General features: G+C 37.0%; 1 protein-coding gene across 2 annotated transcripts; it reads left to right on the top strand.

Annotated features, from left to right (window-relative positions):
• The first annotated feature begins 4,270 nt into the window (after window positions 1-4,270).
• On the top strand, window positions 4,271-9,602 carry LOC114146979 (spindlin-W-like). Of its 2 annotated transcripts, XM_028021455.1 has the most exons (5): window positions 4,271-4,418; window positions 4,979-5,020; window positions 6,419-6,678; window positions 7,036-7,269; window positions 8,459-9,602. In XM_028021455.1, exons 2-5 carry the CDS (start codon window positions 5,001-5,003, stop codon window positions 8,662-8,664), a joined length of 720 nt encoding a protein of 239 aa, XP_027877256.1. In that variant the 5' UTR covers window positions 4,271-4,418; window positions 4,979-5,000; the 3' UTR covers window positions 8,665-9,602. The 2 variants fall into 2 exon arrangements, with proteins under 2 accessions (XP_027877256.1, XP_027877257.1); XM_028021456.1 differs by lacking the exon at window positions 4,979-5,020 and having other exon boundaries at window positions 4,279-4,418.
• Window positions 9,603-11,381: the final 1,779 nt, after the last annotated feature.

Genomic DNA, 11,381 nt, shown 5'->3' with positions numbered 1-11,381 from the left:
TATTGAGAGAGTAGGGTGTGACGTGGTGGCGGAGGGGTTAGTGCGACCCACATTCAGAGGCAATGTGGCCTCAACGCGGCTGTCGCAGGTTCGACTCCCAGACCCGACGACATGTCTTTCACCCTCTCCGTCCCCCTTTCCTGTTAGCCTACTTTGAAAAAAGGGACACATAAAATATATATATATTGAAAGAGTGAATGCTGGAACAGTGGACCGGGCTGATTGGCTAATAGGTTGCAGGTTTGACGAGAGAAAGGATGGCACAAGGGGGCAAATAAACAGGGGAACAAGGAAAATGACCAACTGTAACAAAGACAAACTACACAAGGAATAAATACACACAATCCCTTCCTTTCTTCCTTCCTTCCTTCTTTGACTGAACAGCTGCCAGCATAATAAAACCTGACAGTATTGTGGCGATTACTACTTTTCCCACTCTTGGTTCCAGGAGAGCTTCAATAAATATATGATTAATGTAATTACAGTGGGTGGTTTTGGGATAATAACTGCACATCTTTGTGCAACTATAGTGTCCCAAAAAGTATATTTCAAAATAGGTGTGTTTTTTTTAAGTGTATTATTTGTGTTTGTGGGGATATACGGTTAGCTAAAAAAATACTGAAAAGGAGTTGTAATACTTGAATAATTACTTTCCCCGTCATTCCAATACGTACAACAAAATGTTGTGGTTTATTTTAAGCTCATATTGTCCCATATTTTAAGTTATATATTCCCAAGTGTTATGTTATTTTCTCCCTGAAACAATAACCCACAGCTATGATGTTTAAAAAAGTTATATTCTGCTAACATTGCACCTGCTGTTTAATTAGTGTTTATTTCTTAGAAACAATCTGAAATCATCCCCACACACGGTTCCAGTTAAATCTAGAGCTAGTCAGAGGTTTTGTTTAGAGTTTTTCCAATAACTAAACCAACCTGCTCTAACGTTTGTCTTTAAGCTTTTGTTTTAATCGCACTGTAGTCTTTCAACATTGACATTTTTTGACCAATTCTCACCACTATTAACAATGTTTGGCAACTAGACGCCTGTTCTTTCTGCTGAATGAAGAAGTTTCCAAGATGGGGAAACAGCCTGCTCTATAACAGAGAATCAGCTCTGATCTGCAGAAAAACAAAGCACAAACAGGCTTTTTCAGCTCATTACAAATATGAACATGGGCAGTTTAGCATACACAGATCTTGCAGTCTGTCATAATTCTATATCTTCAAAGTCAAAGTGTACTTAAGATGGAGAATCATGGTGATTTGTGGTGATTTGGCTCAAGATGGTTTGTTTTTCATTCACTAAGAGGAAAGGTACATTTGCCACACACAGAAAAAAAACAAAAACCCAGATACAGTACACAATCTGCAGCACCTCTCGTTCAACATCTACAGGATTTCTTAAACATACAAATCGGCATGATTGCAGTTCAGCTCTCGAGACATTTCAATGCAGCATCCGCTCGTAATGTTCCCTCTTTTGGAATTATTGCTAGCAATATTGGTTCCTAAGAGCCAATCTTATTTTGTGCTCTTTAATCTCCCAGCAATATATGTTTAGTCTCAATGAATGAGTGGGCAGATGATCTCTGTGTCCTTCATCCCGTGAAGCAATGCATAGATATTGTACACACAGATGAACAGCGGAGACTGAAGGAGAGGAGAGGGTTCCTCTATTTTTGGAGTCAGTGTTCTCATGGGTTTCCAGGAGAGAGGCCCGCTGAGGGCTCTCCCTCTCCTCTGATGGCAGAGCAACACAGAAACCTGCAAGCTCCAGAAAATGTCAGTCATCCAGACAAGTAAACACAGGGCTTTGCATTCTTGGGGGTGCATGTAAAAGCAGAACATCCGTTATGACTTCAAGAAGTAAAAGGCAGAGTGCTAATGTGAGCAAATAAAATTTTGATAGCAGATGAATATCCTCTGATTAAACAGATGCTGTAATGAGGGGCAATAGTGAAAAAAAATTGAAAGAAGACGGCCCAATTTTCCAGCATCCATGTTTTTCTGTTGCTGTGACAACAGGAAGGACCAGAGGACGCAACCTTGGACACCAGACAGCTTTGTGTCAATGCAACACTGGCTTCTTCACAAAGTGCCTTGAGCTTTTCAGTGCTCCAGCGTTGACACGTCTCAGAAACCGTCTCTCAGAAATGACTCTGAAACTGGTGCAGCCACACAGTTCAAACCCAGATCTCTAATTTCATTCATTCATTCATTCATTTCAGGCCTGGTGTGTAACCTGAAATGTCACAGATGATAAAATGAAAGAAGCAGGAGATTGGAGTTCAGGTACTCAGAGTACTTTGTTTATTTAGGGATCCCCATTCATCTCCACCAGAGAAGAAACTATTCGTCCTGGGGTCCACACCATAAAATAAAATTAAATCATCTTTTACAGAGTGTAAAGGTCCAATGTCTGTAAATTACTCAAGAGGTCCCAAAACTCGATGAACTCATTTAGAGAAGCCATCTCCAGGTCAAATCATGGTCCAAAGAAGAAATTACATTAGTTATGTTAACATCATGGCAAGAATGACTCCCATCCTTGCATGTCTTTCATTTACATCAGGAAACTTCTTTCTGACACTTACAAAATATGGCAAAAAACCCCTATATCTCCAAGCATAACCATGTTTTTGATTGTTGGATTCAAATAAGTGATCAAATATTTCACATTTTTGTGTTTCTCATTATTGTTGTGAACCTTAATATTTAGAAAAATGAACAGTTTTTCATTAGTCCAGGTATTTAAAGTGAAACCAAATAAACTGACAGAAACAAATGCCACAGTTGCAAACGTGTTAGTTAAATAGACTAATAAACAATAAACAATGCATAAGAAATAAGAAAGCAAACATAACCTGTAGATATTATAGACTGAGTTGCAATAAGAGTTAAAAAAAAAAAGATGGTCTGTTGGTTTGTCGATGTTCGCATGAAAGAAATTCCAAAATCTTTCCTCCTAAAATAGCCTGTCAAGTGGATCCCAGGATACTTGATCATTTACTGTCCACGCTGGTTTATGATCACAGTGTGTTAGCAGCGGCAGGGACAAAGATTCTGTGTTTAGAGGGACATCTTGTGGATGAAGTCTATATTTCAGCAACCAAAAGACCATTTACGACTCATGACAGCAGCTCATCTAAAAAAATATTGGTGATAAAATTCTTGTACTGCAGTTTTGATTAAATAATGTAATCTCTCAGGATGTAAGACAAAATATTATTACAGTACATTTTTGTTTCGCTTTTTGATCAAACAGGATGTAAACCCATAAATCATACAAAACGTCTCCTTTTTGGTCAATTTATAATTTAAAACAATAAAGACATTTTTTTTTTTTTCAGATTTTCAAAAAGTTTGTCTTCACATTCTGAAGTTTATTTGCTAAATAAGCACAAATAAGCACTTTGTGAAAGCTTGGATGATGACGTCATGGCTTTGTAACCTTCTGAAAGGTTCATTTGCATCAGAGTTAATTAGATGTATTCCAAGACAACAGCTCAAACACAAAGCCTGAAGATGCATGGCACTCAGACTGGAAACCACCAACCAGGAAGGTGGCAGCATCCTGTTATAAGATCGTTTTGCCGTCGGAGGGACTTGGTGAGCTTCACAAAACAGTTGGCATCTTGAGGAAAAAAACAGTTTGGAAATACTGATGCAAAATGCTAACACTTCAGCTCAGATGCAAATAGCTCTTCCTAAACAAAATGACTCTAAGGATGCCTTACGCAAACTGAAAAATCTGTTTCAAAATAGATTTGAAACATATTTCAGAGTAGCCATCATAATGCCCTGATCTCAGTACTATAGAAAATGTGAGGAGGAATGGACCAAGGTTCCAGTAAACTACTGTAAAAGGATGTCCAGAAAAGTTTGATCTAAGTCAGGTGATTCTACTAAATAAAAAGAAAATGTATGTAGGGCTTTGATTTAGAATAATAATTTAGCAAATTTTCGTTTTGCTGGAATTTAGCAAATATAAATAATTTTGGTCATTTTAAATGATGATCATCAGAGTTTGCAGATATGATATGAACAAAAATGGTTCTTTTCATGCAGCGTCTAAACAGACAGGATGCTGGAGATTAAGGACCGAAGAGGCTTAACCAGCTTGTAAAAAATGTGGCCTTTGCAAAAGATAAATTATTAAGTACAAGTGGAGACTTATTATGGATGCTGCAGAAGATAAAAATCATGTCTAACTTCGCCTAACTAGCATTCCCAGAGGGCTTTGCGAGCTGCGGCAGCCTCCTGGTAATTGTAGTTCCTAATACATTGTCGCTTCCGTGTAGCCTACGTTAGGTGGAGGAATCCGCTCAGCAAAGACAAATCACATGTGAAATTATTGATCGGGCAGGACAAACGACTTCTCCTGACGGCTCTTGAACATTTGACCCGTCGTCCTGGTAAAGGCTGTCAGCTCATTCAGTTTGCCTGGTTCTTGTTTCCATGTTGTTGCTGTCGCAGAGGTGCAAAACCAGCGCGTACATGGCGATGCGTTTCCTTTTGTTCGGCTAGCTGCTTATGTGCAGCAATGTAGAAACCACTTTCTGTAAAATGTGTTGTATTTTACAGGAAGTGGCGACGCGAACGCTCTCTGGGCTTTAGTCGTCTGACTTTGTTACATGTTGAACATGCAGTGGGGTTTTCTATTTTTGAATGACCACGGTTGTGTTTATTTAGCAGCACTGTGCTAAGTTATTTAATAGCCATATGGTTAGCAGCATAAATATGTAACCTGTAGTTAGCTTCAAACCAAGGTAGTTAGCTCTGTGGTTGGCTTGTTTACATCCGGTTCTCTGGTTTCCTCTGATATTTTGCATATCTGCGGGTGATTAAGCTTGAACTGCTGGGCTTAACTTGATCACTTTAACTACTTTGAATGCGGTTTTCTCCTCAGTGACTTTATGAGCTTGAATTATTTTTCCGAAACTTATTTTTGAACTAACCAATTATTGTTTTACAGGGCCGTGTGAATTTATGGAAACATGTCAAAGAAACGTGGCAGGTAGGCTAAACTCAAGCAATTCCGCCTTATAATAAAAACATGTCTTTTCAAATGACTGACAATATTTGACAGCTTAATTAGGATGTTGTCCAAATTTGCCAGACTTGCCTGCCAAAACAAATAATTTAATTCTGTAAGGCCAATATGAGAAAATTCAAATAATTTGAGGTAATGTGGTTCTGCTGTGTGGAACAGTTGGTAGCATTGTGATTTTTCAGCAAGCTGGTTTTAGGTTCAAATCTCAGCCAGAGGTATTTCTGCTAGAGGTTTTCATGTTTTCCTTATATCCACGGGTTCTCTCTGGGTACTCCCTCCCAAAGTCCAAAAGCATGACTGCCAAGATAATTGGTGTAATAAATTGGGCTTAGGAGTGAATGTTTCTATGCATGATTGTTTTGTCCTGTGTGGGTGGTAATTTATGAATGTCAAGTTCATAATGTGAAGTGAAACTTTAGTGAAAACACAAGAGCAGAAATCACAAAATGTACATATTATTGTAAAATGTTCAAACAAACCCATGTTTGATTCATGTTTCCTTAGTTTTTCAGCAGGAAGAAGAAATATGAGTTAAAGGTAACAGTGTTTCAGCAAAAAAAGGCTCATGTTCTTTAATGTAGCATTTTATTTTGTCATTCAAATGTCACATTTATTTACATAGCACTTTAAAACAGGTTTAAAACTGCACCGCAGTGCTGTACAAAAATGATGATAAAATAAGTTGATGAAAAGAAAAAGAAAAATAATGCAAGAAAAATATATGTATAATGTTAAAATAATCAGAGTAATAATAACTGAAGAAAAAAAACAGCTACAGTTAATATTTTGCCTTGAAATAAAACTTTTTCTTTCATAAATAATTTCTTTATCAAAGCAAAAATGACAGTTCAAAGTAAAAATTATTTCCAATTTTGTACAGAATCAGGATCTTGTGCTGGGTACTTTAGCTGGTTGATTAAATCAGTCGACTTTTAGCACATGTTGTTTTTCTTCCAGTCAACATTTGACATGTTCATGATTAAAACTGACTTGTTTTGCTTTGTTGTTTTTTTTTGCATGCACATTGTTGTTTGTGTCAATAGAAAAAATTAGGTTAGCTTCCCCTTCTTTTTGTCTCTTGTCTCTTAATCATAGTATCTAAGAGACATGTAAAATTAACACTTTCAAGGACAAATTGACCTTAGTCAAGAAAATTAAAATAAATTTCATCTCTATTACTCTTTAAAAAAGACAAACCGTAAGCCCTTAATCCAAGTTTAATGGGGATTCAAACTGTGTCTTTAATGTGATTTTATGCATAAAAGCATTTGGATCTGTTGATTCTCCAATAACAGTCAATCAAAAGTCAATTTTCCCTAAATTGACTTCCTAAAACAAAGATATGCTCTGTTGTGATTAAAGGAAGCGTAGCAGTGGAGAGCTGAGTGAAAGCTCAGCGTCGACCTCGAGCCCGGACCCGGATAACCTCTTGGGCCGCAGGATCCAGCACACGTGGAGGGAAAAGGGCAACGTGACCAAATGGAAAGGCACAGTCCTGGAGCGCCTCACTGTCAACAACTCCCTCTACATGGTCAAATACGATGGCTTTGACTGCATTTACGGCATCGAGCTCTTCAAAGACAACCGGGTGTCCAACCTGCAGGTTTTGGCAGAGAAAGTCGGTGAGCCTGTTGTAGTTCAAGTCTGAATCTTTTAGTTTTATATTGCAAGCATTAATGTAACTGTAAACCTATCTACTTTTTTTATTTTTTTACTTCTGTTTATAAAAATGTATCATTTGATGCCGACCGACTTAGAAAACCTTGTCGGACGAGTAAACTGTACAGCGAATGTCAACTTAGCTTCTCGCTTTTCTAAGATGGGAAGCAATTTCAACTCAACTTTTAAAATCTGATATTAGCTAATGTGAAGCAATTTTCAATATATTGCACTGATGTTGGTATTTTTATGCACCGATTAGTTATTTTGGATCTACAAAGCTTTCAGGCTCATTAAAGTGACTTCTCTCTCTGTCGCAGTAAACAATAAGATCAAGGTGCCTCCTGGGGCCGAGGAGCTTGTGGGTCGAGCGGTGGAGCATCTGTTCGAGAAGGAGGACGGGGAGAAAAACGAGTGGCGGGGCATGGTTCTGTCCCGAGCCCCCATCATGACCCACTGGTATTACATCACCTACGAGAAGGACCCGGTGCTGTACATGTACCAGCTGTGGGACGACTACAAAGACGGAGATCTCCGTGTCCTGCCGGAGTCAGGTACAGTAAAGAGCGCTCTGGTATCGCACTGAATGTTTTAGGACATTTTGTAACAGTTTCTAGTTCAGGGAAAAGAATGAATTTAAATAGTCTGAGTCAAACAATATCACTTTACTGCCTTGTTGTCATCATGTTCATGTTTAGCACATTTTTCGTTTAGAATTATTTCTTATGTTCTTTTTCATATTTATTTCATTTTTCCAACCACAGCTTTTTTAAGGATTTAATGTGGCACAGCAACACAAAGTTAAATGTAATTATGACTTAAAAAGGAAAATTACTTTTTGCTGTTTTTTATTTTTTTCTTACAAAGCTGAGCAAGGAAAGTATTAAACAAAATAACAGCTAAGAGGTCTGTGGTAATTCTTGCTTAATTGGTGAATAACTGACTAGTATAAAGTGCTTTGGAGTCATTTACTAATAAAAAAAATATCTAAAAGAATAAAGTTTGCCTGAAACCAGGTAGAGATCAGACAGTTACATGTAAGAAGGTGCTTTGGTCAGATGAGAATAAAATCAAACTTTAAGTTCTAAATGAAAATAATTTTGCGTCGACTGAAACAAACCCTGAACACAACATCCTCACAGTGAAACATGGGGATGGCAGCGTCATGCTGTGTTCTTCTTTAGCAGAGACGTGGATGCTGTTGAGAGTTGATAGGAAGACACACATTGGGCAATTCTGGAAGGAAACCAGTTAGGGGCAGCAAAAGATTAAAAAAAATTGGGCTAAACACACAGCCAGATAATAAAATGGTTTAGATCAAAGCATATTTATGTCAGAATTGCCAAGTCAAAGTCCAAAACTTAAGGAATTTAGGGCAAAAGTTAAACATTTGTTTGCGCAGATACTCATTATTCATTCAGCTGAGTTTGAGCTACTTTGCAAAGACCTGGGTGGAAAGCTTCGGTCTTGATATGCAAAGCTGGTAGAGACATACACCAAAGGACGTGTAGTTGTATATGCAGCAAACTGTGTTGTTTTTCTTTCAAATGTATTTTAGATCCAAATGCAAGTTAGCATTGTCAGGTTTTTTTTTATTTTTTAATTTTTTTATTTAAAAAAAAACAGCTTTAACACCAAAACAGCTTTCTTTCCACTTTGCAATTTTGTGCTACATAAACTGCTATAAACTGCATGTTTCAGTTGTACCGGTCTGATGTTTCTTTTTTTTCTATCTGCTTCCAGAGAACAAACACCTGCTGCCGGCAGACAGGAAACCAGGTGAGGAGCCAGAGAGCCTTGTGGGTAAACAGGTGGAGTACGTGACAGATAACGGCCTGAAGAGAACGGGGCTGGTCATCTACCAGGTCCCGGCGAAGCCCACCGTTTATTACATCAAATACGACGACGACGTCCACATTCATGTCTACGACCTGGTGAAGACCACCTAAAAACTGTGTCCCCGTTTCAGCCGGTGCTCATGGCTTTCGCTCGCTCTCGTCCGTCGTTACCTGCTCAAGTGTTAAAGATGGACGTTTTTTTTTCTGCAGCAGGAGGAGAAATGTCCAACTTCAAAACCCCAAGACTTTTCTTCTCCTTTGCCTACTTGCTTTACTCTTGCTTTACAACATTGCTTACTTTAAAAAAAAAAGATTATTACTATTAATTTTCAAGTTTAACTTAATATATTACTTACATATTTTTCAATGTAAATAAGTCATGTCTGAGACCTGTGGCGTTAGACATGTGTTTTAGTTAAATCAAACTTCTTTATTTCAACTCCAAAACTCCAGTCTCAATCAAACAAAGAAAAGTTTATTTTCCTGCTTATCCATCTGTGTTTCACTTTTGATTTCATTTGACTTATTTATTTTCACGTGGTGCACCTTTGCCTTGCTGCTGGTACCAAAACGAGAACTCGGCCGTGCTTTATGGCACTGAGTCAGCCTCAGTTTGTTCAATATCGGAGTAATATTCATTTAACTACTGTGCTTGTTTTCTCCATCCCGGTGAACTCCATTTTTTTTTGTTGTTGTTGTTGAAGTGTGACGGCATTCATGAGACTGTGTCTCACATTGTGAATAGAAAACGGTGTGATCTTTAAAAAAGAAAAAGCAAAAATTATGTATCATATTTCTGTTTAGTTTCATCATGCAAACCATGTTTTCTACACTATGATCTTGTATCAAAATTACTGTTGTTCATGTGGGGCTGTTTCAAATTGTTTGTGCTGCACACTATCTAGTTGGATTTGGCTACTTACATTGCTTAGTATTTTCAACTTGCATCTTTATTATTTGCCAAAAAAAAAAAGAAGAAATACTACTCAATGTGATCCTGACTATGTTTTTGTTCTGTAAATATAATTAAACATTTTTAAGAACATAAACATATGATTTAAAATCTGTTGTGTTTATTGATAAATGTTTCTGGTATGGATGGATGTTTAGTTATTTCATGTGGGTGTTTAATTGTACAACGGTGAGTGAATCCCTGTAAAAGTACACTTAAAATATACAGTTAAAGTTAACATACATATTTATTTTCTCACTTTCTAACATCGAATCACACCTCCTTTAGGTGAGCCAGGAGTACCTACTTTTTCTTAAATATTTTTTTGATTTTTCTGCAACTCTGGGCTTGCTGAGACTTTAGCTCAGGTTATTAGTGACGATTGCATGAAGTTCCTCAGACTGCAGAATAATCTGCAAGATTGTTTTGATGACATAAAATTCACCTGTGATGTCAAACACATTAAGTAGAAATTTGCGTTGGTAGAATGATGTATTACCACGTTATATATAGTTTTTTAGACAGTGTGAGTTTGCATCTGATTCAGCTGTACGTCACTTTGTGCTTAAAGAATCCAGATAGCACACAATATTCATGTTTTGAATTAAATTACAGAAATAGGTACACTTTTTCAGTAGGGGTGGGCGTTTACAGTACCATTTATTATTTATTGTTAAAAGTTTCTTATAAGAATGTTGATGTTTTTGTTACGATAAATTGATGGTAAATTTATAAAAACTAACGGTATGATCAGAAATGTTGCTTTTGCTCTTTTCTCAACTGTTTGTTCCACGAGAGCATCAATAAGTATCAGTAAATCCGAAAATATGATTAGATGTGGTTAATGTGAGTAGTTTACTGAAAAAATCACACTTTTAAGTCAGAGCTTCAAAAAGAAGCCAATTTCAAACTGGAATATTTTTCAAGAACAATATTTGTGCTTACAGATACCTAAAATAAGTAGTTAATATTTTATCATAATCTTTATCGTTGTCACAATAATCCCACAACATTTTGCGATAAAATTTTAAGTCCATGCCGCTTACTCCTGTTTTTGACTACTGACTTAATACCATGCACCACCAATAAACTGTATTCTGAGATTTTCAAGTCCTCAAATAATTACGGTGTACACTGTATATCATAAATTGCACATTTTTAAAAACTAACGTCGAGCCATTGTTTATGTTGTCCATCATAAAGTGATAAAGCTTTCTCTTATACAGAGATGAAGAGAGATCTCTCCTTGGCCTTTAGGATTTCGCTAAAGGCCAAGGAGATAAATGACGATAAATGAGTTCAGACACATTTATATATTTAATCTGAAATGTTACTTCAGTTCATTTTTACCAAAACACTCAACTTGAAACATTCCTTGTCTTTTGACAAAAAAAAAAAAAAAAAGCATTTTAGGAGTTCATCAGATATTGACTCGAGCCTCCTGAAAGTTATTATTTTCTTCAAGGCACTTGGAGCGGAGTTTCAATCAGAGATTCAACCTTACTGTAGCTTGCTCCATCAGAGTAAAAAGAACATTGAAGGACAGATTCATCAGAGGTTACTGGGTTTAAAAATGCATTCATAATTTCTGAGGAACAGTTCAGCTTGATCTTTTAGTATAAATAGATCTCTGTTGGTAGACAGACTAGTGTTCAGTCAATGAGGAAGCCGTGTGAGATCTTTTCTCTTCCATTTCTGACTTTTAATTGTGTTTTACTGGTAAACTGGTCCTGCTCAATTGACTGACTGATTGATTGACTGACTGACTGATTTAATTGATTGGCCTTTTTCTTTTGGTATTTAAGAGACCGCTTAAGTAAACCATGAGACAGGAGCTGCTGTAGTTCAATAACAAGATAATTTGGTCAGAAATTGC

This window comes from Xiphophorus couchianus, chromosome 6 (assembly GCF_001444195.1).
Source record: "Xiphophorus couchianus chromosome 6, X_couchianus-1.0, whole genome shotgun sequence".
In the NCBI taxonomy this organism is placed as follows: domain Eukaryota; kingdom Metazoa; phylum Chordata; class Actinopteri; order Cyprinodontiformes; family Poeciliidae; genus Xiphophorus; species Xiphophorus couchianus.
The sequence above is the reverse complement of the archived record's forward strand: the minus strand, read 5'-3'. Positions and strand labels throughout refer to the sequence as shown.

Coding starts and splice junctions, on each gene's coding strand:
- LOC114146979 (XM_028021455.1), top strand. CDS start 5,001: ATGTCAAAGAAACGTGGCAG. Junction 6,679..7,035: donor GGTTTTGGCAGAGAAAGTCG/GTGAGCCTGTTG, acceptor TCTCTGTCGCAG/TAAACAATAAGATCAAGGTG. Junction 7,270..8,458: donor CCGTGTCCTGCCGGAGTCAG/GTACAGTAAAGA, acceptor ATCTGCTTCCAG/AGAACAAACACCTGCTGCCG.